General features: G+C 61.5%; 3 protein-coding genes and 1 long non-coding RNA gene across 14 annotated transcripts; 2 read left to right on the top strand and 2 right to left on the bottom strand.

Moving 5' to 3' along the window:
* Positions 1–5,433: 5,433 nt before the first annotated feature.
* Positions 5,434–10,873, top strand: LOC104058889 (lysosomal acid glucosylceramidase). 6 transcript variants are annotated; one of them, XM_054051099.1, is made up of 11 exons: positions 5,434–5,744; positions 6,112–6,237; positions 7,057–7,174; positions 7,315–7,461; positions 7,592–7,725; positions 8,118–8,290; positions 8,400–8,634; positions 9,376–9,600; positions 9,677–9,840; positions 9,924–10,049; positions 10,128–10,873. In XM_054051099.1, the coding sequence occupies exons 1-11, from the start codon at positions 5,652–5,654 to the stop codon at positions 10,231–10,233; spliced, it is 1,647 nt and encodes a 548-aa protein (XP_053907074.1). In that variant the 5' UTR covers positions 5,434–5,651; the 3' UTR covers positions 10,234–10,873. The 6 variants fall into 6 exon arrangements, with proteins under 6 accessions (XP_053907074.1, XP_053907075.1, XP_053907078.1 ...); XM_054051100.1 differs by lacking the exon at positions 5,434–5,744 and adding an exon at positions 5,784–5,914 and having other exon boundaries at positions 7,057–7,248; positions 10,128–10,855; XM_054051103.1 differs by lacking the exon at positions 5,434–5,744 and adding an exon at positions 5,784–5,914 and having other exon boundaries at positions 10,128–10,797.
* Positions 10,874–11,063: 190 nt separating this feature from the next.
* LOC128849391 (uncharacterized) lies at positions 11,064–14,735 on the bottom strand. Its single transcript, XR_008447370.1, has 6 exons — positions 14,615–14,735; positions 14,115–14,248; positions 13,854–13,997; positions 12,537–12,687; positions 11,709–11,859; positions 11,064–11,385 (listed from the first exon to the last, which is right to left on the bottom strand). It is a non-coding gene; the product is annotated as an uncharacterized LOC128849391 (long non-coding RNA).
* LOC104058744 (lysosomal acid glucosylceramidase) lies at positions 13,810–18,107 on the top strand. 4 transcript variants are annotated; one of them, XM_054051109.1, is made up of 11 exons: positions 13,810–13,964; positions 14,795–14,912; positions 15,019–15,210; positions 15,299–15,445; positions 15,605–15,738; positions 16,434–16,606; positions 16,702–16,939; positions 17,039–17,263; positions 17,345–17,508; positions 17,597–17,722; positions 17,802–18,106. In XM_054051109.1, exons 2-11 carry the CDS (start codon positions 14,846–14,848, stop codon positions 17,908–17,910), a joined length of 1,575 nt encoding a protein of 524 aa, XP_053907084.1. In that variant the 5' UTR covers positions 13,810–13,964; positions 14,795–14,845; the 3' UTR covers positions 17,911–18,106. The 4 variants fall into 4 exon arrangements, with proteins under 4 accessions (XP_053907084.1, XP_053907085.1, XP_053907087.1 ...); XM_054051110.1 differs by having other exon boundaries at positions 13,862–13,964; positions 14,741–14,912; positions 17,802–18,107; XM_054051112.1 differs by lacking the exon at positions 13,810–13,964 and adding an exon at positions 14,098–14,238 and having other exon boundaries at positions 17,802–18,107.
* An 814-nt stretch (positions 18,108–18,921) lies between these two features.
* Positions 18,922–24,163, bottom strand: MTX1 (metaxin 1). 3 transcript variants are annotated; one of them, XM_054051105.1, is made up of 9 exons: positions 23,358–24,163; positions 23,188–23,257; positions 22,305–22,384; positions 22,068–22,160; positions 21,156–21,338; positions 20,901–20,977; positions 20,465–20,619; positions 20,124–20,380; positions 18,922–19,681 (listed from the first exon to the last, which is right to left on the bottom strand). In XM_054051105.1, exons 1-8 carry the CDS (start codon positions 24,054–24,056, stop codon positions 20,154–20,156), a joined length of 1,584 nt encoding a protein of 527 aa, XP_053907080.1. In that variant the 5' UTR covers positions 24,057–24,163; the 3' UTR covers positions 18,922–19,681; positions 20,124–20,153. The 3 variants fall into 3 exon arrangements, with proteins under 3 accessions (XP_053907080.1, XP_053907083.1, XP_053907081.1); XM_054051108.1 differs by having other exon boundaries at positions 18,923–19,678; XM_054051106.1 differs by lacking the exon at positions 18,922–19,681 and adding an exon at positions 19,727–20,019.
* Between the last annotated feature and the right edge of the window lie 223 nt (positions 24,164–24,386).

The raw sequence follows: 24,386 nt of genomic DNA, 5'->3' as shown, positions 1-24,386 counted from the left end.
GTCGCCAGAGCATGACGTGAAAGAAGGGGCCACAAAAGCCTTCCCCTCCTTTGCTGGGTTTTGAACAGTCGTGCGCTTCTCTTCGTGGTGCGTTTGAGCCTTCTGGCGTTGAAGCAACGATTGAAACTTCTGTGACTTTCAGGTTAGCGGTTTCGGTTGTGGGTTTGCGTATTTTAGTCTTGGAGCAAAATTGGTTTGGAACGTGGCAACTTCAGAGAAACGTTACCACAAGCGTTTGCTGTCAATGATGTCTTTCTATGTTCTCCTTTCGTAATTAGAAATTAGAATTTCTAGGACCCATCTAAGATCCTCGGGACCCCTCTACAGCCCATGCGACCCCTTTAAGGCCTTCCAGGATCCCCCTAGGACCCCTCTAGAGCCCCCTGGGACCTCTTTCATGCCTTCTAGGACCCATCTAAGACCCTATGGACCCTTCTAGAAGTCTATGGGACCCCTTCAAGGCCTTCCGGGACCTCTTTAAGAGCCCCAGAACCCTTCTAAGGCCCCACAGGACCACTCTAAGGCTCCCAGGACCCTTCTAGAGATCTCTGGGACCATTTTAAGACCCCCAGGACCCATCTGGTGCCCCCTGGGACAGCTTTAATGTCTTCTAGGACCCATCTGAGACCACCAGGACACCTCTAGAGCCTCATGCAACCACTTTAAAGCCTTCCAGTACCCTTCTAGGCCCACTGGGATGACCTTAAGGCCTTCCAGGACCCCTCTAGGACCCCAAGGATCCCTCTAGAGCCCCCTAGGACCTCTTTAGTGCCTTCTAGAACCCCTCAGGAGCCCTGTAGACACTCCCAGGAGCTCTTCAGGATGCCCAGGAGCCCTGTAGAGAGACCAGAGGCCTTTACGGATGTCCAGGAGACCTGTAGAGAGACCCAGGTACCTTTAGGGATCCCCAGGAGCCCCGTAGAGAGCCCCAGGGGTCTTTCAGGATCCTCAGGAACCCCGTGGAGACCCTGAGGAACCCTGTAGAGACACCTAGGAGCCTTTCAAGATCCCCAGACACCCTCCAGAGACTCCCAGGAGCATTCCAGGATCCCCTGGAGTAATGTAGAGACCCACAGGGGCCACTTAGAGACCTGCAGGGGCCTTTCAGCATCCCCAGGGATCTTTATGGATCCACAGGAGCCCCGTAGAGAGACCCAGGAGCCTTTAGGGTCCCTAGGAGCCGTGTAGAAACGCACAGAAGCCTTTCAGAATCCCCAGGAACCCTGCAGAGACTCCCAAGAGTATTCCAGAATCCCCTGGAGTAATGTGGAGACCCGCAGGGGCCAATTAGAGACCCGCAGGGTCCACTTAGAGACCAGCAAGGGCCTTTCAGGATCCCCAGGAGCCGTTTGGAGTCCCGCAGGGGCTTTTCAGGATAACCAGGAGCCCCAGAGAGAGCCCCAGAGGCCTTTGAAGATCCCCAAGATCCCCGTAGAGAGACCCAGGGGCCTTTACAGATCCTCAGGAACCCCGTAGAGAGCCCCACTGGCCTTTAGGGATCCACGTAGAGACCCCCAGGAGCCTCTCAGTGTCCCCAGGAACCATGTAGAGTCCCCCAGGAGCTTTTAAGGGTCCCCAGGAGCCCTGTAGAGAGACCCAGGGGCCTTTACGTATCCACAGGAACCCTGTAGAGAGCCCCAGGAGCCTTTCAAGATCCCCAGACACCCTGCAGAGACTCCCAGGAGCATTCCAGGATCCCCTGGAGTAATGTAGAGACCCACAGGGGCTGCTTAGAGACCTGCAGGGGCCTTTCAGCATCCCCAGGAGTCCCGTAGAGAGCCCCAGGGGTCTTTATGGATCCCCAGGAGTCCCGTAGAGAGCCCCAGGGGCCTTTCAGCATCCCCAGGAGTCCCATAGAGAGCCCCAGGGGTCTTTATGGATCCCCAAGAGTCCCGTAGAGAGCCCCAGGGGCCTTGGAGGATCCCCAGGAGCCCCTCAGAATCCAGAGGAGCCCCGTAGAAAGACCCAGGAGCCTTTAGGGTCCCTAGGACCCCTGTAGAGACGCACAGGAGCCTTTCAGAGTCCCCAGGAACCCTGCAGAGACTCCCAAGAGCATTCCAGGATCCCCTGGAATAATGCGGAGACCCACAGGGGCCTTTCAGGATCCCCGTGGAGAGACCCAGGAGCCCCGGAGAGACTCCCAGGAGACTCTCAGTGTCGCCAGGAGCCGTGTAGAGTCCTCCAGGAGCTTATAAGGGTCCCCAGGAGTCCTGTAGACACTCCCAGAAGCCAATTGCAGCCTTTTCAGGATCCTCAGGAGCCCAGTAGACAGTGGTGGAATCCCTGGGTGGGTTTTGTGGCCAAATTTCAGCTTTCTGGGCTATTCCTGCCAAGCTGGAGCCAATTGCAGCCTGGTGCTTGGCTGGGGAGGGTAAGATCTTGCCCGGCTCAGGGTGCTGGGTTGCTTCCTGGGGCTCAGACTGGAGGTCTGAGTTCCAGGAGCATCGGAGCATGGTGGGTTCAGGGCGCAAACCAGCTCAGGATGGGGACAGGGTGTCTGCAAGCTTCTCTGGGGGCTTTGTAGGGAGAAGAATGCTGGCCAGGCTGCAGTGGCTCTGTGATGGGGTGCTCTGTCCCCCCAGCAATGGGGCAGCTGGGACGGAGTGTCGAGAAGGTTTGGGCTGCACCGTGGGCTCAGCACCCACCACGGAGCTGAGGCAGCGTGAGCAAGCGGGCACGGGACCGGGAATGGGTGCAGGCACACCCAGAACAAGGGAAGGGAGCTCACAGCACGTGCTGGGTGGAGAAATAGGGCAGGGAGGTCGTGATTGCGGCTGCTGGGCCAATTTGGGTCAGTCGGGTTGAGGCAGGCGAGATGCAGCCGTCGGGGCTGACAGCAGTGGTGCTGCGTAGGCTGAGCACAGCCCAGCACCAGCTCTGGCAGCACCTGGGGTGACTGGGGAGTGCGTGGCAGGGTCACCCCGGGGAATTTGGCACGACCTGTGCCGCGATGCCCTTGGGAAGCCCTGGGACCCCACAAACCCTGGGCATGCCAGAGTCTTAGGGCGAGCTGGCTGTGCCCAGGGGCACAACCATCCCACCTCTGCCTGGAGGCTGTTTATCTTTGTCCACAAGAGGGAAATATTTCTCCAGGATCACAGCAACCACGAGCCCTGCTCTCCCAGCATCCCCATTCCCCGGTTCAGGATGGCTCCTCTCCTTGCTGCTTCTTTCCCAGGTTTTTACTCACCATCTTCCTTTACCATTTTACCAGCCCTGGTAATAAAAGTCGATGTCCGGATGCCGAATCATCCCAGGGCACGCACCAGCGCCTGCTCGGATCTGAAGGACCAGTTCGCTCCGGGTTAAACAGTGAGGGGGGTGAATCTCCAGCATCGTTGAGTTTGGCTTGTGAATCCTTGTGCTAAGCGTTGGCTTGTTTTGGGGTGCGCGGTGGCTACTTGGACCAGGAGGATGAGAACCCCAAGCAGCTGACCTGGAACCAGTGACCACCACCAAGGGCTGAGTCTCACCATGCTCATGGCTGAGGACCAGCAGCTTGGACCTTGGAGCCTGAGCATGGAGGCTCTGTGTGCCTGCCTCTCGCGTTGATGTTTTCCGAGTCGCGACCCCTGTAAAGGCAGCTCAGCCCTAAATCTGTGTTCCCAGCGTAACCATCCCCACTGGCCTGGCGAAGGGATAACATTTACCCGCTGGCTTCTCCACCGGCTGCAGGGCAGATCTGGAATACCATGAGAAACCTGGGAATGGCAGCAAGAAGTGGCTTTGAGAGGATTTGGTGGGGCTGCCCAGCATCTCTCATGACAAGGCGTTGCCTTTCCCCTGGCTCTCACTTTTCCTGCTCAGCGGGAAGCTCTTATCAGCCAGCGTTGATAAGGATGGGCTCCAGCAGCCTCCGCAGTGTTTTGGTTTCCTGGAGCTGTAGGGACCCAACCCAGCTGTGGGGCTGCAGCTGGATGGGGTAGTGGGGGGGGGAACAGGCAGAAACGGACCCCAAAATGAGGTGGGAAGGAGGCTATGGGGCATCTCGGGTGGCTGGTAGTCGGTCAGGAGGCAGCTAATCACCATGGGGCAGCAGGGGCTGACTGATTAACCTCTTCCCAAAATTGGGGCTTATTAGCCTGGGTGTAGCACCCGGATGATACGTGAGTCACTGCCAAGGGTGGGAGACACAGGAGCTTCCTTCTGGGGCTGCCTCTTTGCCCTGGGAATGGCAACTGGGGGCTGTCTGGCCCCAGCTGCCCTTTCTCTGGTGGCCTGGGTGCCCCACGGCTCAGCCCCACGTGGAGGGCAGAGGCACAGGACCATTGCAGAGCAGTGCTGGAGGGTAGGAGGAACCTCCATGACTTGACTTGCCCCAAAACTGCACCTGATATGCCAGAAAAGGAGAAAACTAGCCATGAATTGGTCTCCATCTGGAAAAGGAGAGCTAACGGGGTGGTTTAACCTTGTGAAGGGGAACAGAACCCCAGTGTTTGATGCTTTTGGGCAGGCAGAGAAGAGTGGTCCCCAGGGCCACCCTCCTGGGAAGATGCTGAGGGCATCCCTGCAGGGATGGGTGTGTGCACGTGTGTCCGCAGTGTGGATATGTCCTGGGTGATGTGACCAGGATCAGACTGTGTCTATGTCTGGGTGAGCTGGCCCGGTTCAGCCCTGGCTCTGTGGACTGAGAGGGTTTGTCTTGGAGGAGCAGGGAGCAACTGGAATACTTTGTCACCAGGCACAGAGGAGCAGAGCTTGGCTCCTGGAACAGCCGGTGTCGGGGCAGCGTGTTCCCCTCTATGGATTGGTAGTGCAGCCCTGGCTGCCACTGCTGGACACCAAAACACTGCCCTGGCTGTGCAGGAGCCAGATTCCTAGAATTGTTTGGTTGGAAAGACCTTTGAGATGAAGTCAAACCATCCTTGTTCATAACTGAACCATCTCTGAACACCTCATCAACCCAACTTTTAAATCCCTCCAGAGATGGAGATGCCACCATTGCCCTGCGCAGCCTCTACCGATGCTTAACAACCCTTTCGGTAAAGAAATTTTTCCTGATATCCAATCTAAACCTCCCCCTGGTGCAACTTGAGGCTGTTTTTTTTTCATCCCATCACTTGTTACTTGGGAGAAGAGCCCGGCACCCACCTCGCTAACACCAGGTAGTTTCAGAGAGCGATGAGGTCTCCCCTCAGCCTCCTTTTCTCCAGGCTAAGCAGCCCCAGGGCCCTCAGTTGCTCCTCAGGATGGGGTATTTGCCAGTTTATTGCTACTGCTGCCGGCGCTGCCTTTTGCAGTGCAAGCTGCAGGGTGCTGAGCAATGCAAAAAGCTTGGGCATGGCATGGCAGGGGCTCCAGGTCCTGTGTGGCTGCACCAGGACGGTCCTTTTGCTGCACTGGACTCTGCAGCCCACACGTTCCATCCTCACCTGGAGATCCTGGACCCTCCCCACGCTGGGTACGCAGCCACGGCAGCTCTTGGAGGTCAATTGGGGCAATAGGCATGGATAAATCGCTCAAGGTGGATAAAGGTCGTTAACCTACGGTGTTTGTGAGCACCCACGGGTTCTGCTCTGCCTCCAAGAATTCATCCAGATCTTGCTTGAAAACAGAAAGACTTCAGATCTCCCTTCAAGGCATTGCAGTGGGTTTTTGGAGCTGCATCTCCCGACGCTGGTGGGGCATTTGGTGTAGCTGGAGCTCCCAGCATGATGTCCCAGTCCTCACTGGGAGGTGAAGCCTTTGTGCGACGGCAGGAGGTGAGGAGGGATCAGGAGACGTACAATGGTCCAAGACCAGAGGTAAGTAAAGGCCGGGAGGAGAATAAGGAGGAGCTGTGGGGGTGGGAGAGGGTGTGCTGTGGAGGGAGGTCTCCAAGCAGCTCCCAGTAAAGGTGAGGTGGGGAGGCTGGAGCTGCCTGAGGAGGAGGAGGAGGAGGGCTGGCAGCAGCGCAGGTCAGGGCGCAGCGGAGGTAGGTGGGCTGTGGGCTCCTGGGAGAGCTGGACTCGCATCATCTGCCTTCGAGGTGAAGGTCTTTGTCAGGGGAGAGGATGGAGTGTGTGGCAGGGGCAGAGGGGGTGGCACTGATCCTGCCCGGGGAGCACAGCCTGCCCCGCCACCCCGTCCTGTGCCCATGCCTGCCTCGGCTGAAGGTGTCCCCTCTCACAGGCTCAGCACCCCAAGACTCAGCAAAAGTGGGGGGACGTGGAGGGGCCATGGGTGCTGCAGGTGTCCTGGGCTGGATGCTACCCATGCTGCTGCTGCTGCTGCTGCGCGCCGTGCCCCGGGCTGCAGGTGAGCGTGGGGATGGCATGGGGGTGCCAGAGGGGTACCGGTGTGTCCTGGGATGGGATCAAGAGTCCAGAGGCCATACAGGAGCTGAGGTGCTGTGGGATTGGGGGGCACTGCAGGAGCTGGGGTGCTGTGGGACAGGGGTGGCAGCGCAGGAGCTGGGGTGCTGTGGGACAGGGGTGGCAGCGCAGGACCTGGGGTGCTGTGGGACAGGGGTGGCAGCGCAGGAGCTGGGGTGCCGTGGGGCAGGGGTGGCAGCGCAGGAGCTGGGGTGCCGTGGGACAGGGGTGGCAGCGCAGGAGCTGGGGGGCTGTGGGACAGGGGTGGCAGCGCAGGAGCTGGGGTGCTGTGGGACAGGGGTGGCAGCGCAGGAGCTGGGGTGCTATGGAACAGGGGTGGCAGCGCAGGAGCTGGGGTGCTGTGGGACAGGGGTGGCAGCGCAGGAGCTGGGGTGCTATGGAACAGGGGTGGCAGCGCAGGAGCTGGGGTGCTGTGGGACAGGGGTGGCAGCGCAGGAGCTGGGGTGCTGTGGGACAGGGGTGGCAGCGCAGGACCTGGGGTGCCGTGGGACATGGGTGGCAGTGCAGGAGCTGGGGTGCTATGGAACAGGGGTGGCAGCGCAGGAGCTGGGGTGCTGTGGGACAGGGGTGGCAGCGCAGGAGCTGGGGTGCCATGGGACAGGGGTGGCAGCGCAGGAGCTGGGGTGCCGTGGGAAGGGACAGAGTGTGGAGCACCGAGGCAGCACCCAGGGTGTGTGGGAGAGCTCTGTCAGGGTTGTGTCCCCACACTGGCGGCAGTCCCCAACCTCCCCGTGTCCCCCAGGCGCCAATCCCTGCAGCCCCAATTACTTTGGCCCCAGTGCCTTGGTTTGCGTCTGCAACGCCACGTACTGCGACACGCTGGACCCCGTGGTCTTACCGCCCGTGGGCAGCTTCATCAAGTACGAGAGCAGCAAGGCTGGCAAACGCCTCGAGCGCAGCGAGGGGAGCTTCCAGCACGGCCTGCGTGCTGCAGGTACCGCTGCGGCCGGGAGGGCGGTGGGTGCCAGCGCTGCGAGCTGAGCGAAGGTCTCATTTGCAGGGCCGCTGCTGACAGTCAACGTTTCTGTGCTGTACCAACACGTGAAAGGCTTCGGTGGGTCCCTCTCTGATGCTGCTGCTCTGAACATCCTGGCTCTGTCACAACCAGCTCAGGACAACCTGCTGCGCTCCTACTTCTCTGAGAGTGGTGAGCAATGAGGGCACCAGCAGCGTGGAGCTGCTCACGGCATCCCAGGAGGCAGCTCTGCCCGTCCTCACCGCAGGGACATCCCTCGGAACCTGCTCCAGTGCTGCCTGATGATTTCCCCACTCCACAGGAATCGAGTACAACCTCATTCGGCTCCCCATGGCTTCCACCGACTTCTCCGTGCGCCCCTACAGCTACGACGATGTCCCCAACGACTACGACTTGAAGCACTTCAAGCTGGCGGAGGAGGATGTGAAGATGAAGGTGGGAGGCAGAAGCCATCAGCGCCTGTCCTCTGTCGCGCTGGAGCTCCTGTACATGCCGGGACCCCTGTGACCAGGTGCTGCCGAGCCCTGCGCAGGGTGGCAGGGTGCGTGGGGACAGCCCGTGGGAGCTGGCACCTCCTTTGTGGCACGTCCTGGCACACCTTGGCTGCTGCCGGCAGAGTGCAGACCCGCGGCACTGTGCCATAGGGTGGTGCTCGCAGGCTGAGGTTCCCTCGTGGGACTCATTGATCCGGTGGATCCTTTCCAACCTGGTGATTCTATGATTCCCTACAGAGGTCCCTTGAGTACTCCCCTTCCTCCCACCCTGGGCGTCACGGTTTTGGGGAGCTACAGCGGAGCTGAGCTGGACCCTCTTCCCCCTTTCTGCAGATCCCCATCCTGCACCGAGTCTCAGCTATGACCAAGCGGCCGCTGTCGCTCTACGCCAGCCCCTGGACGGCCCCAGCCTGGCTGAAGAGCAACGAGGATGTCTGTGGGAAAGGGACACTGAAGGGGCAGGCAGGGGACAAGTACCACAAGACCTGGGCCAACTACTTCATCAAGTATCATCCCATGGGGCTGGAATGCTTGAGGAGCACTGGGAGCGGGTTTGGGTGGGCAGAGGGTGGGCAGACACGGCTGATGCTGCTCCCCTCTCCTTCCCTTCACCAGGTTTCTGGATGAATATGCCAAACACAACGTGACCTTCTGGGCAGTGACGGTTCAGAACGAGCCCCTCGCGGCGCTCCTCACACCTCCCGTGTTCCCCACCATCGTTTTCACGGCTGCGCAGCAGCGGGATTTCATCGTCTGTGACCTGGGCCCCGCGCTCACCCGCAGCTCCCACCGCACCCAGCTCATCATCCTGGACGACCAGCGCATCCATCTCCCGCTCTGGGCCAAAGTGGTGAGGAGCAAATCCTGCTGCCCTGCTTGGCTCCTTCCTCTCGGTGTCCCACCCTGATTTGGGGTTTTAGCTGACATTTAAGCCAGCAGCTCCTCCCAGTCTTAGACAGAGCAGAAGCCAAACCAGGTCTGCTGGAGAACGAGCCGGAGCCAGCTAGTTTGGCAGCAACCGCTTCCGTGTGTGCCAGGCTGAAGCAGGGCCGGGAGGTGGCATGTACGTCCCAGATTCCCAGCACACCAGCTCCTGCTCTGGTTTGGCTGATGGGGTTTGTCCATCGCGATGCTGAAGAGCTGTTGATGGGAATGACCTTCAAGGAAAAGGAAAGAAACTAAACTGTGCTCTTGCCCCTGCCCGGAGCGAGGTTGGAGCTGCAGGGGAGGGTGCAGCGCGTCCCTCCTTTGCCTCAAACCGGCAGCACCTGGGGACAAGGCAGGGCTGTGGTGCAAGATCACCTCCGAGAGGATGTGGAGGAGGGTCAGGCAGCAGCAGGGACCATAGCAGGGTGAGGAGCCCACCAAGGGACACCTACCACCAACCCCATCGCTCCGTACCCTGCGGGTGCTGGAGCCACGTCAGGGGGCTGCTTGGGGTGTGAGCGCTGAGGGGAGCGTGTAGTACCCACAAGAGGGGACAAAAGGGGGCACAGGTGGCCCCACAGGCACGTGGGGTCCCGTGTTTCCATCTCCATGGGGTCAGAGTGCCGGTGATCCTGGTGTGAGGCATCTCCTCTGCTCTCTGTAGGTGCTGGGCAATGCCACTGCCGCCCGCTACACCGCCGGCGTGGGGATCCACTGGTACCTGGACAGCCTCGTCCCCGCCAAACGCAGCCTGGGGGCCACCCACAAGCTCTTCCCCAACCATTTTCTCCTCTACACGGAGGCCTGCAGCGGCTTCCTCAACCTCCGTTTCTCCGTCTCCCTGGGCTGCTGGGAGCGAGGGAACCACTACAGCCACAGCATCCTGACGGTACGGCTCCTGGCACTGCCCACCAGGGACCGGGGGTCCGGCTCAGCCCTGCTCAGTCCCTTCCCTGCCTGCTCAGGTCCTGAACAACTTTGTGACCGGCTGGACTGACTGGAACCTTGCCCTGGACCTGCAAGGTGGCCCCAACTGGGTCAAGAACTATGTAGACAGCCCCATCATCGTGGACAGCAAGAAAGACATCTTCTACAAGCAGCCCATGTTCTACCACATGGGCCACTTCAGGTGGGTCAGGGCTGGGGGAGCTCGGGTGCTGCCCCCACCCCGAGACACGGTCCGTGATGCCTCTCCTGCTTCTTTTCCCGCAGCAAGTTCATCCCTGAGGGCTCTCGTCGTGTGGGGCTGCGCTGCAGCCGCCAATGCCTCGCCAGTCACCTGGAGCACGTGGCCATCCTACGCCCCGACGGAGCCCTTGTCCTGGTGGTCCTCAACAGGTCAGTGATTCAACTTGGGCGAGTGAGGGATGCTTGGCCCAAGCTATGCTGACCTGCTCAACCCCTCTTGCCCTCCAGGTCTTGCCAGGATTTGCCGTTTGGGATCCGGGACCCTGCTGTTGGTTTCATCGAGACTGTGGCTCCAGCCAACTCCATCCAGACCTACTTGTGGCGCTGGAAGTGATGGCGAGGGCAGGGATGGGGACGGCACAGTGGAGATGGGGGATCTCCGGCAGTCAATTCCTCTCCTGCCCTTTCCAGCATCCTTCCATAATGGAAGGGGGTGGTGACCCACTGCTGGGAGTATGGAATGGACCAGGGGTTGCCTGTGGCCCCGGCACTGGGGGTCTCCCAACCTCCTCTCTCCCTCCCAAGCGCCCTCAGCCCCTTGAAGGCTTCTGCTGCGCCGTCTCCTGGACCACGCTTCCACACGTGGCTCCCTCGAAACCTTCACATATGTCTCGAGCGCCAAGTAAAGCCGTGACGCGCTCCCTCCGGTATGCACCATCCCTGTCAGTGTTTCCTCTACGCTCTCGGAAATGGCTCGGTTTTCCTTGGAGAGGCAGCGAAGGGCGAGGGGTGCCCCGGAGGGCTCCCTCCCTGTGGTCCGCATGTGGCGGTCTTGTTTATCGCTGCAGCTGGAGCAAGCTCAGCCGCTTGCCAGCTCTTGATTCCTTTCAGATGTGCCCTTGGTTTTCCCTAGTTTGCTTCTTTCTTTTTTAACCAAAATGTCTCATTGCACCAGGGCAGAGACTGTAGAAAAAAGCCGAGTAAATGATATCAGTGTCCCCATCCACCAGACCTTGCGGATGAGTTGGGTTGATGCCATCTCTTCCAGAGCTTGTGCTGCTGGCTGCATCCAACCACCCTCAGCCGTTGTGGCCTCCGGACAGACTCCCCTCTATTCTGGCCATGGTTGACATCACGCTGGCAGCCCATAATTACCTGGCTGTCCTGTTTGCTCTCTTTAAATACCAGTTTACAGTATTTGCTTGCTCCAACCTTTGGGAACGTTCTTAGCATCTTTGAAGTCCTGGAATGAGAAAGCCAGAGCACTCCTTGGCAAACGCCTCTGGTGTGTGTGAGCTGCAGAGTTGCTGATGTGGGGGGAAAAAAAAAGGAGAAAAAAAAAGAGGTTTAACAGCTGTCTTCTCAGAGTGAAGCATGAAGGCAGCACTGGGCTCCGTCTCAGCCCTGTGCGCGGAGAACATTGGGGGGTTCTGTGTTTTTATCGCTGTTCTTTGGTCGTGCTGGGCCAGGACTGCGCTTCCCAAGGTTCATCAAAGCTCTGCCACACAGGGAAGGTGCACACAGAGCTCTGTGCCTCCAGGAATGCCTGTGTAGGGAAATAGAATCGTAGAATCATTAAGGTTGGAAAAGACCACTAAGCTCATCCAGTCCAACCGTCAGCCCAACCCCACTGTGACCACTAAACCCATGGCCCAAAGCACCACATATACACGTGTTTTGAACCCCTCTAGGGATGGAGACTCCACCACTGCCCTGTGCTTCACTGGGGTAGTACTTCACCACTGCCAGGGCTTCACCACGCTGTCCATAAAGGAATTTTTCCCAATATCCAATCTAAACCTGCCCTGATGCACCTTGAGGCTTGATGCACCCATCGCTTGTTACTCCGGTAAAGAGTCCAACACCCACCTTGCTCCAACCTCCTTTCAGGCAGTTGTAGAGACCAATGAGGTCTCCCTCAGCTTCCTCTTCTCCAGGTTGAACAACCCCAGGTCCCTCAGCCGCTCCTTGTGAGACCTTTTCTCCAGAAGGCTCTGCTCAGCCCCTCCAGACAGGCTCCCTGCTCACAGCAAAACATTTCTCTCTAAGATCCCATCTCAATCTCCCCTCGTGCAGCTCAAACAGTTCTCCTCATCCTCTCCCCGCACTCCCTGATTCAGAGCCCCTCCTCAGCTTTCCTGGAGCCCCTTTCAGCACTGGAAGCTGCTCTAAGGTCTCCCCAGAGCCTTCTCTTCTCCAGGCTGAACAACCCCAACTCTCTCAGCCTGTCCTCCTACAGGAGGTGCTCCAGCCCTTGGATCATCTCCATGGCCTCCTCTGGACTCGTTCCAACAGCCCCACATCCTTTCTGTGCTGAGGACTTCAGAGCTGGACACGGGGCTCCACGTTGGGTCTCACAGAGTGGAGCAGAGGGGCTGAATCCTCTCCCTCCCTGCTGATCCCACCGCTCCGGATGCATCCCAGGACACGAGTGGTTTCTGGGCTGTTATCACATGTTGCCGGCTCAAGTGGAGCTTCCCATCCTCCAGCACCCCCAGTCCTTCTCCTCAGGGCTGCTCCCAACACACATTCTGCCCAGCCTGGACCCAGGTGTAGGACCTTGCCCTTCTCCTTGGTGACCCTCCTGAGACCGGCATGGTCCCACCTCTCCAACCTGTTCAGGTCCCTCTGGTTGACACCCCCTTTTCTCCAGTGCGTTGGCCACACCACGCAGCTTGGTGTCATCGCCAAACTTACTGAGAGTGCCCTCAATCCCACTCTCCGTGTCTGCGACAAAAGACGTTAACACTGCTGCACACACAAGCAGTGCTGGAAGAACCTCAGGGCCAGGCTGGAACCTCTCCCGTTGCTCTGCTCCTTGCCCCGGTTTCTCCTGATAGGCAAAAGCCTGCAATTACAGATCCTAAATTAGAAGGTGTTGAGCCCAGACCTGTTTTGCGGATGATAAACTGCTGTATCCTGCTCCACCCGGCACAGCTGCGGGCGTGGGGCACAGCCCGACGACAGGGACGAGTTGGGCACCGACTGCAGCCCCTCCGTTGTACCCATCCCCGCGCCCGTCACCGGATGAAGGCATCCCAACGGCAGCCGCTTGCTTGTGGCTTGGCCCGCGGCCCCGGCAGCACCTCCGCCCGTGCCAGGAAAGTCGCTGCTGCAGCCGCAAGCAGAGCATGGGTCCCGGCAAAGGGTGCAGGTGGCTCTTCATGGAATGGGTTGGGTTGGAAGGGACCTCAAAGCCCATCCAGTTCCACCTCCTGCCATGGGCAGGGACACCTCCCACTGGCTCAGGGGCTCCAAACCCCATCCAACCTGGCCTGGAACCCCCCTCCAGGGATGGGGCAGCCACCACTGCTCTGGGCAACCTGGGCCAGGGGCTCCCCACCTTCATTGTGAAGAATTCCTTTCTAAAATCTCATCTCAATCTCCCCTCATGCAGCTCAAAACCATTCCCCTTGTTCTCTCCCTGATCCAGAGCCCCTCTCCAGCGTTCCTGGAGCCCTTTTCAGCACTGGAAGCTGCTCTAAGGTCTCCTCAGAGCCTTCTCTCCTCCAGGCTAAACAACCCCAACTCTCTCAGCCTGTCTTCGTACAGGAGGTTCTCCAGCTCTTGGATCATCTCCGTGGCCTCCTCTGGACTCATTCCAACAGCTCCACGTCCTTCCTGTGCTGAGGACTCCAGAGCTGCACACGGGGCTCCAGGTGTTGGTCACAAAGCTGAGCTGCCACCAGGTGGGACTCAAAGCCACCCCAGTAAGGACACCTGGGTGGTCATGGCCAACCCCACCCCTGCAGCAAGGCATCCCTTGAGATGCTTTCTGGGGTGGTCTTGGCAAGAGGGGGGCTGCACTGGGGCTGGGTGGAGGTGGCTGAAGGGGGTGGAGGGCATCCCACCCCCTGCCCCGGCTTCCCTCTGGCTGCTGGGACAGGTTTCAGGAGAGCTTTGCAAATGCTGTGGGGAGTGTTGAAAGCTCTTATTGGAGCAAGGTTGCAAAATCATCCTCGGGCTCTTTGTCAGGCGCACAGAATCCCACGAGATGTCCTCTCCAGGACTCACCTTTCCTGCTCCACCAGACGCCGCTGTCATCTCCTACCACGCACAGCCAGAAAGCAGGTCCTGCTGCCCTGCTCCCAGCAGAGACGCCGCGAGAGGGTTTTCCAGCCACAGGTGAGTACCCTGGGTCCGGAGTGGTTTAATCAGCTGGTGGGAATAGGGATGGGTGTGGACAAGACGACCACGCTGAGGCCATGTCCACTGTGCTGGTTGGGCATCGCCTACGGGCAGTGAGCAGGAGATGATGGGAACAGGACAACCCACCTGGTCCTGGTCACCATCCTGCGTGGTCTCTGGTGTTGGTGATGTCCCACTCTCGCCTGCACAGCCTTTCCTGTATCCTCCTCAAGAATCTCCTCGCCCGGTGTCGTGGGAAGGACTGGAGAGGGTGGGAGCACCTACAGAGAGGAAGGGGGGACCCCTCTGCACTGGGAGCTTGAGCCCCAAACCGCTCTGGCTGGGCAAACGCTGCCCACTGCTCCCAAAGAGTTGCGCCTCAGGAGCTTTTTGCTCCTGGTTTTATCTCAGGGGGCACCGGAGGGGGTGCGGAGTGGCACGGCACGACCGTAGGACAAGCAAGGAGGGAGAAGGAGTGGGAGGGAGAGGATGGGAGGGACCAGAGCTGCAGGGTACAGCTGGTGTGGGCGGCTGGGAACGCCAGGTTGGTGGGCACGGGGTGGCACCGGCGCAGAGCGATGCGCCTGCAGCCCCACTCTGGATGTGGTTGGAGCCACCCTTGGGTGGAAGGGAAGGTGAGGGCTCACCTGGGGCCGTGGGGAGCAGGCAGGGTGGTGGGGGCTCAGCCCTGGCAGGGATGCCGGTGTTCCTCAAGGCTCTTGAGCATGGAGATGCCAGGGCTGTCCCTGCCCTGCGTCTCTGCCCCTGTGCAGGGTTGGGATGGGGTGAGGAGAGCCTCTTGCTGATGTCTGCTGCCCTACCCCCAGCACCGGTGTGTGCCATCAACGCCCATTTGAACCTCGCAGAGCGGAGGTGCCATGGGGTCCGGGTGTGCCGGCGCGCTGCGCTGGCTCCTGCTGGCACAGGCAGCCTTGCAGGCAGCAGGTAAGCACTGGTGCCACGTCCCCAGGCAGAGTTTGGGGTGAAGGGGTGAGCTGGGCTCCTGCCACAACCCTCTTCTGTGCCTGCCCGGTGTCTCCTCCTGCTGCAGGTGGCCGTCCCTGCGATGCCAAGGACTTCGGTCACGGCTCGCTGGTGTGCGCCTGCAGCGCCGCGTACTGCGACACGCTGGACCCTGTGGTCCTGCCGCCTCTGGGGACCTACATCAAGTATGAGAGCAGCAAGGCTGGCAAACGCCTCGAGCGCAGCCAAGGGAGCTTCCAACGCAACGCCAAAACCCCAGGTACCCACCAAGGCTGGATGCTTGCCGGCACGCTGGGGAACAGAGCGCGTCCCCACGCAGCGGCTGTGATGCTGCTCATCCCCTGCAGATTTCCACCTCACCCTGAACGCGGCGCAGCGGTACCAGAAAGTGAAGGGCTTTGGTGGCTCAGTCACCGACTCAGCTGCCATCAACATCCAGTCCCTGTCCAAGGAAGCTCAGAACCATCTGCTCCGCTCCTATTTCTCCGAGGAAGGTGAGTCTGGACAGGATGATGCCGCTGGGAGGTAGGACTGGTCCATCCAGCCTTCCCTGCTTGGGGTTTGGGTGCTGAGGGGCTGGGAGGGTGCTGGAAGCAGGGAGCGCTCCTGTCCCTGAATCCACCCCAGAGATGCCCATCCCTGCCTGTCCCCAGGGATCGAGTACAACCTGGTGCGCGTCCCCATGGCCAGCACCGACTTCTCCGTCCGCCTCTACACCTACGCTGACTCGGAGGGTGACTTCGAGCTGAAGCATTTCAACCTGACGGAGGAGGACACGCGGATGAAGGTGAGCCCGAGGTGCTGAGGCTGCAGCCTGAGTGGGATCATAGAATAGTTCAGGTTGGAAGGGACCTTAAAGACCAGGGACACCTCCCGCTGGATCAGGCTGACCGAGCCCCATCCAACCTGGCCTTGAATGCCTCCAGGGATGGGGAAGCCACAACTTCACTGGGCAACCTGTTCCAGGGCTTCACCACTCTCATTGTGAAGAAATTCCTCTTTATGTCTGGTCTAAACCTGCCCCTCTCCAATTTGTAGCCACTGCCCCTCGTCCTGTCACCACAAGCCTTCATACAAAGTTCCTCTCCAGCTTTCTTGGAGCCCCTTTCAGCACTGGAAGCTGCTCTAAGGTCTCCTTGGAGCCTTCTCTTCTCCAGGCTGAACAACTCCAACTCATTCAGCCTGTACGGGAGGTTCTCCAGCCCTCAGATCATCCTCGTAGCCTCCTCTGGACCCGTTCCAACAGCTCCATCTCCTTTTTATATTGAGGATTCCAGATCTGGACAAAATCTTCCAGATGAGGTCTCACAAGAGAGGAACAGAGGGGCAGATTCACGTCCCTTGACACGGAGGAGCAGAACAGGATGGGATGGGGAAGGGGACCACCTCGCTGGTGGGGAGGGAGAGGACTTCATCCTGCTGCCTCCAACGCCAGCACTGGGGTAGACCAAGAGAAGTCACTGCCACCCTGGTTGTCCCCAGATCCCCATCCTCCGGGAGGCTCAGGCAGTGGCCAAGCGGCCGCTGTCGCTATACGCAAGCCCTTGGACCTCCCCGGTTTGGATGAAGACCAACGGCGCGATGACAGGGAGGGGGACGCTGAAAGGCAGCCCTGGGGACAAGTACCACCAGACCTGGGCCAAATACTTCATCCGGTGAGCGGCTGTGTGAGCGCGGTGGGCACCGGGGTGGCCGTGCCCAGGGTTGGCGCTGCCGTGACTGAGCCATTCACCGTCTCCCCTGCACTCAGGTTCCTGGATGAATACGCCAAACACAACCTGACCTTCTGGGCGGTGACAGCAGGGAACGAGCCCACGGCTGGTGAGATTGTCTTCTACCCCTTCCAGTGCCTGGGCTTCTCCCCGGAGCACCAGCGGGACTTCATCGCACGGGACTTGGGCCCCGCGCTGGCCAACAGCTCCCACCGCCACGTCCAGCTCATCATCCTGGATGACCAGAGGGTGATGCTGCCCTACTGGGCCCAAGTGGTGGGTTCCCACAGCAGCTGTCCTGACCCCACGGCAGCTCTCCTGGCCCTGTGCTGGGTCTCCCAGCCTTGGGCGTTGGTGACTCTTTTCTCCTGCCAGGTTCTGAAAGACCCTGTGGCTGCCGGTTACATCAGCGGCATCGGCATCCACTGGTACCTGGACTTCCTTGCGCCCATCGACCTCACGCTCTCCATCACCCATCACCTCTTCCCAGACTATTTTCTCCTCTCCACGGAAGCCTCCACCGGCTCCTACTTTTGGGAGCCCAGGGTGGTGCTGGGTGGCTGGGACCGAGGGAGCAAATACAGCCATAGCATCTTGACGGTAGGGTTGAGTGGGGACCGGTGATGTCCCAGCCACCTCCTGCAACCAGATGGCAGCTCAGCACCTTCTCCTGTCCCACAGAACCTCAATAACTACGTGACGGGCTGGACCGACTGGAACCTGGCCCTGGACTTGCAAGGGGGCCCCAACTGGAGCAAGAACTATGTGGACAGCCCCGTCATCGTGGACAGCAGCAAGGATGTCTTCTACAAGCAGCCCATGTTCTACCACTTGGGCCACTTCAGGTGGGTCAGGGGTGGCCGGCGAGCGGCTCCCACCATCTGCTCCAGCCCCATCCCAGGCACCACGCTCACACCTCGCTTGTCCTTGCAGCAAATTCATCCCCGAGGGCTCTCAGCGCGTGGGGCTCTCTGTCTCCAAGAAATGTCACCGCTGTGACCTGGAGCACTCGGCTTTCCTGCGCCCGGATGGTGCCGTTGTCCTGGTGGTCCTGAACCGGTGAGTTGGCTCAGCCCTCCACCCTGGCTCGAAGCCCAGCTGCCCCCTCTGACCTGCATCCCTTCTCGCATCCCCATAGCTCCCCCGAGGACGTGTCCTTCGGAGTCTCGGACCCACAGGTTGGCTCCATTGAGGCCACCGCTCCCGGTGACTCCATCCAGACGTTCCTGTGGACGCAGCCAGCCTAGCGCGGCCACGGCGGCTGCAGGAGGGAGGTGGTGGCACCGGGAGCGCGGTGCAGGTGGAGGGCTTGGGGATGGGTCCCTGTGCAGGGCTGGAGCTGCACCAGAGCCCCGCGATGCCCCACGGGACCTGTTTGATCCGAGGGCTGCAATGTCCGTTCTTTTCTAGATGTTTTCATAAAATAAACAGGTTTTCTACAATCTCGCCTGTCGACCCTTGCAAGGAGCCAAAGGAGGAGGCAGGGCTGGGGCTGGAGGTACCTGCTGAGCCCCAGGGGCTCCATCCTGCCTCTGCCTGAGCTCCTTGGGGCACTGGGTCGGTGCTGCAGGGAGGCAGGAGCCATCACCCTAAGTGGTGGCATCTCCCTCCACTTCGCAGCATCCTCCAAGCAGGACGAGGACCAGAAGCTGGCAGGGATTTTGGGGACTGCTAAAGCACCGCACTCTGACGTCAGCAGCTCCAGCTTCTCCTCCCGGTCGGAGCAGGCAGCCACGTGCTGCGGTTTCTCCTGCCGGAGCAGCCACCCCCCCACCCCTCCACAACCCCCACCTAATTGGAACTGGGAAAGTCGGGCACATACTTCCCGAGTGACGTTATGGGGGGAGCGGGCATGGGGCGGTGGCGGGGGGGGTTGCACTGAGTCATCCCCATCCCAGTGGGGCCCCTCCAACTGGGCCAGTATAGGGGGAGGCTCTGCAGCGGCTCCGCTCGCGGCACAACGCAGGACCCATCACCCCCATGCGGGTGGCACGTGGGGTGCGTGTCCGGGGAGCTCAGGCTGGGAACACCGGACACAGCCCCAGCCACGGTGTCAGGACACCGGTGAGAGCCGAACAAGCACAGGCTGTGTCGCCCGGCAGCAAGCACGCAGGCGAGCCTGGCTGCACGCCGCTTTTCCATTTGCGCGCTCGTAAACCAGAGGAAACCACAGCAGCGCAACCGAGCCAAGGATTGAACCCCATGCCAGATGTCCCACGGGACCACCGCGGTGCTGCGCCGGGGCACCCGGGGCTGGGCAGCCCCTGCTCTGCAGCCCACACACCTTCAGATGCCGGTCGTGGAGCTCACCGCGCTCCGTGGTTTTGGCAGTGCCAGCTGCGAGGAACTCCCTGTTGTTGGCAAGCGTGGAGGAACGCAAACAGAGCTGTCAGCGCCAGAAGGATTCCTGCTGCAGCCACCACCGCTCGCCACCCTGCTCGCGCCGCAGCGGGGAGCTGGGCTCCGAGGGATGGGGAGGGCTCGCGCCCTCCGAATTGGGGTCAAATCCTGCTGAGGAGCTGAGCCTCCCTTGCAGATGGTTTCTGCTGTGGCAGGCAGCCGGCACAGGGCTGGTTCCTCGCCACGCCGCGGCTCTCAGGGAAGCCGGGCTGGTGGCCATGTGGCAACAAGCCCACGGGACCCGGTGTGAGCTCTGCCCAGCGGCCGGAGGGCAGCGATGCGATGGGGGGAGAGGAGGGGTGCTCAGCCCCACGGCTGCTGAGGAAAGGACAGGGGACCCCGCTGAGATGCTCACAGATGCTTTTAGGAAGCTAAAAACCTTCAAGTCCCATATTTATCCCATCTCCAAAGAGCCTTGAGGTGGGGAATGAGGGCTGGGTCACATCCTGCTGAGGAGCCTGGGTTCCTTTGCCGCTGGTTTCTGCTGTGCTGCGGCTCTCGGGGAAGCCGGGCTGGTGGCCGCGTGGCAACAAGCCCACAGGACCCGGTGCCAGCTGTGCCCAACAGCTGGAAGGCAGCGATGTGATGGGGGGAGAGGAGTGCTCAGCCCCACGGCTGCTGGAGAAAGGAGGGGGGATGGTGCTGAGGCACCCACAGATGCTTTTAAGAAGCTAAAAAACCCTGCGTTCCCCGTTCACTCCACCCCCAAAGACCCCCAAGACTGGGGATGAAGGCAGAGCTGCGCGAAGGATGCACGGTGGGCAGCACATCAGCGCCCACTGCAACACCCCAGCCCGTGCAACTGGGGAAACTGGGAAGGGCCTTGAGCTTGCTGAGAGGACAACAGGGCAAAGAGAGGGAGGTTTATTGGCGTGGCAGGCACGCTCCCCGCGGAGAGGGCTGCGATTCCCACCAGGAGACAGAGTAGAGCGCCTGCGGGGAGCGATGCTGCCAGGCTGCCGGCAGAAAAAAACATCAGTTCCAGGGATCGGAGGAGAAATGATCAGAGAATCACAATCGCTCGATTGGAAAAGAACTTTGAGACTGAGTCCTACCATACCTGTCCGCTACTCAAGCACGCAGCTCCTCCTCACTCTTCCTCCTCCTCTTCCTCGTCCTCCAGGGTGATGGGCTGGCGGGCAGCTGGTTCCACGCTGCCGTGTTGGATGGAGACGATGCCGCTCAGGAAGGCGTAGCCCAGCATGGCCACCAGCCCCACCAGCACCGAGAGGAGCTGCTTACGCCGTTTGTGGGGGTCCTCCTCCACCTCACCGCTGCTGGCGCCCGCAGCCCGTGGGGCGCTGGCTGGCGGCTCACCTAGAGGAGCAGAGCCGGGGGGGGTGAAGAGCGGGATGGGTCACCCCAAGTCCCCCCAGGCGAGGGGTGGGTGATGCAGCTCACCTCCGTCCCAGGGGAAGTAGAGGCTGAGGATGGAGGTGCAGTAGTTGCACAGATTCTGCAGGGATTTCAGGTGCTGCTGCAGTTTCCCGTTGGGCAGCTTCGCCTTCAGGAGCGGCGCCAGGCGGCTGAAGACGAAGGCGTCGAGCGAGGCCGGTCTGGGGGCACAGAGACCTGCACGTGGGTCACCGTCCCTCCCGCTTTCTCCCACCGTCCCCACTTAAAGCCACCCAGACCCATCAGCCACCCCCTGTCCCTGGGACAGCAAGCAGCTCCTCCTCATCGCGAGGGCTCTCTGCTTCCAGCCCCAATGCGAGGATGGAGAGGGCAGGATGAGTCCATCCCTTCCACAGCCGGGCAGCGAGACGCGGGGTCTCAGCCCTGCCGGGGCACGAGGGGCTCTCAGGCCCCGGAACACCTTCCCCTTGTGGGCACCTACGAGTCTCCGAAGAAAAACTTCTGGGAGCCGAGGCGCTGGGACAGGAGCGTCAAGCATTCCCGAGCATCCCGGTAGAGCTGGAGAAGGAGGACAGAGGGGTTGTCACGCCCGCAGCAGGCTGCCTCGGTGCTAAGGGGAGTGGGAAGGGGGTGCTCAGCTGGGGTGAACCCCACACCCCAATTAAGATTTTGGCCCTGCGTGGGTCCCTCTGGGCACCCACCGAGGGCTCCCTTTGCCCAGACCATGTCTTCTCACCTCCTTTTCCAGCTTCTCCTCATCCTCCATGTAGCCGTCCCCCCACAGAAGCTGCAGCCGCTCCAGGTGCCGCTTGTGCATGCAGTTGGGCAGGAAGAAGTTGAGGGGGAAAGGAATGGTTTCCGCGTACCATTTCCGCGTGTGCTCCACGTAGTTCTTTGCGTCCACCCAGAAGGTGTGGAGCTGCAGAAGAGGACAATCTGTTCCCAGGCCATGGCAAAGCCCATGCCTGGCAAAGGACCGGCTGCTCCAGAGACCACAAAGGGGATGAGGGGGCATCACGGGGGGCATCAGACCCCATCCCGGGCTGCGCAACCCACAGACCCCTGACATCCCGGTCCCTGATGCTCCAGGCCCCCACGATTTTGCTGCCTACAACATAAGGCCATGAAGATGATCCGAGCATCTTCCATAGGAGGATAGGCTGAGAAATGTGGGTTGTTCAGCCTGGGGAGAACTTAGAGCAGCTGCCAGTGCTAAAAGGAAAGCCGGGGAGGGGCTCTGGATTACGGAGCGCAGGGACGGGATGAGAGGGATGGTTTTGAGCTGAAAGAGGGGAGATTGAGATGAGATCTTAGGGAGAAATGTTTTGTTGTGAGGATGGGAAGACCCTGGAACAGATTGCCCAGAGCAGTGGTGGCTGCTCCATCCCTAGAGGGGTTCCAGGCCAGGTTGGATGGGGTTTGGAGCCCCTCATCCAGTGGGAGGTGTCCCTGCCCATGGCAGAAGTAAGACTGGATGGGCTTTGAGGTCCCTTCCAACCCAACCCAAGCCATTCCATGATTCCCTGGCTCTCCTGGCAGCGGGCACACACCTGAGCCCACCAACACGACTCCAGGAAGCGAATGAAGTCCTCGGTGAGACCCATCTCCCCCTGCGTTCCCCCTGAGATGCTTCCAGAGCACAACTCACCAACACCGGCAGCAGTTTCTCTTCCAGTAGGGACACGAAGGCCAGCGTGTCCGCTCCCTGCGTGGGCGAGAGGTCGTAGTCCGCGTTATACTTCTGCAGAGCAAAGGCAACAGCTGTGACCCCGCAGGGAAGCGGCAAATCCTGCCCACATCCCTCAGAATGACCACAAATAAGGCAAAGGGACCCCCCCCAGCGCCCACCAGCGTGGGGCAGCGGGTGCCCCTCTCTCCCCTCTACCTGTTTCCTGAGGTGTGTTATGATCTGATGGGTTTTGGAGATGGTGCCCTCGTCCCGCGTCTTCAGTGCGGGCAGGTGCCCTGTGGGCACGGAGAGGGGAGGCGATAGGCAAAGGGGGACTGTAATGGGGTGAGGGGGGTTGCAATGGGGTGAGAGGGGTGCAATGGGGTGAGGGGGGTGCAGCGGGGTGGGTGGGAGGCAATTGGACAAGGGGGGCTGCAATGGGGCAGGAGTTGCAATGGGGCACGGGGTGCAATGGGGCATGGGGTTGCAATGGGGCACAGGGTGCAATGGGGCAGGAGTTGCAATGGGGCACGGGGTGCAATGGGGCAGGAGTTGCAATGGGGTGAGGGGGGAGGCAATAGGACAAGGGGGGCTGCAATGGGGCAGGGGTGGCAATGGGGCACGGGGTGCAATGGGGCGCAAAAGGTGCAGTGGGGCAGGGGGGGAGGCAATAGGACAAGGGGTGTTGCAATGGGGCAGGGGTGGCAATGGGGCATGGGATGCAATGGGGCACGGGGTGCAATGGGGTGCAAAAGGTGCAGTGGGGCAGGGGGGGAGGCAATAGGACAAGGGGGGCTGCAATGGGGCAGGGGTGGCAATGGGGTGAGGGGGGAGGCAATAGGACAAGGGGGGCTGCAATGGGGCGGGGGGGTGCAATGGGGCGGGGTGGGGCTCTGCACCGGGGCGGGGGGGTGCAGTGGGGCAGGGGGTGCAATGGGGCGGGGGGGTGCAATGGGGCAGAGGGTGCAATGGGGCAGGGGGTGCAATGGGGCAGGGGGTGCAATGGGGCAGGGGGTGCAATGGGGCGGGGTGGGGCTCTGCACCGGGGCAGGGGGTGCAGTGGGGCGGCGGATGGGGTCCCGTTGTGGCGGTCCCTTACCGGAGGGGCTCCTCCAGGGGCTGCTGACCCGGTGCACTTTGAGCGGCGCCCCCGTGAACCGCGCGTAGGTCTGCGGGGGGAGAGAGCGGCAGCGGAGCTCGACGGGACCCCCCGCGATATCCCCCCCCCTCCCCTCCGGTCCCGGTCCCGGTGCCCTCCCCGGCGCTCACCAGCACGGCCAGACAGTCCGGGTCCACCGAGGGGAGCCCCCAGCCCCCCGCCCAGCAGAACAGCTCCATGGGCGCCGCCATCGCCAACGCGACCCGGAACCACACGGGGCAGCCCCGCCCCGTCCCGGGGCTCCCGCGGCACCGGCGGCTCCCGCGGCACCGACTCTGGGCTGCACCGCCACCGGCGGCTCCCGGGGCTCCCGCAGCACCGACTCCGGGCTGCACCGCCACCGGCGGCTCCCGCAGCACCGGCGGCTCCCGCAGCACCGACTCCGGGCTGCACCGCCACCGGCAGCTCCCGCAGCACCGGCGGCTCCCGCAGCACCGACTCCGGGCTGCACCGCCACCGGCGGCTCCCGGGGCTCCCGCAGCACCGGCGGCTCCCGGGGCTCCCGCAGCATCGACTCCGGGCTGCACCGCCACCGGCAGCTCCCGCAGCACCGGCGGCTCCCGCAGCACCGACTCCGGGCTGCACCGCCACCGGCAGCTCCCGCAGCACCGGCGGCTCCCGCAGCACCGACTCCGGGCTGCACCGCCACCGGCGGCTCCCGGGGCTCCCGCAGCACCGGCGGCTCCCGGGGCTCCCGCAGCATCGACTCCGGGCTGCACCGCCACCGGCGGCTCCCGGGGCTCCCGCAGCACCGGCGGCTCCCGCAGCACCGGCGGCACCGACCCCGGGTTCATCACGCCACACCGCATCACCCCAGTCTTCTCCGCTCCATCCTGCACCGCACCAACTCGCCCCGCATCACCTCGCCCCGCTCCATCCTGTCCTGCTCCATCCCATACTGCTCGACTCCATCCCGCCCCGCATCACCCCGCACCGCTCCGCTCCATCCTGCCCCGCAACACCCCACACCGCTCCGCTCCATCCTGCCCCGCATCACCCCGCACTTCTCTGCTCCATCCCGCCCCGCATCACCCCGCACCGCTCCGCTCCATCCCGCCCCGCATCACCCCGCACTTCTCCGCTCCATCCCGCCCCGCATCACCTCGCCCCGCTCCATCCTGTCCTGCTCCATCCCATAC

This window comes from Cuculus canorus, chromosome 28 (genome assembly GCF_017976375.1).
Source record: "Cuculus canorus isolate bCucCan1 chromosome 28, bCucCan1.pri, whole genome shotgun sequence".
NCBI lineage: Eukaryota > Metazoa > Chordata > Aves > Cuculiformes > Cuculidae > Cuculus > Cuculus canorus.
This window is presented reverse-complemented; position numbering and strand designations above follow the sequence as displayed.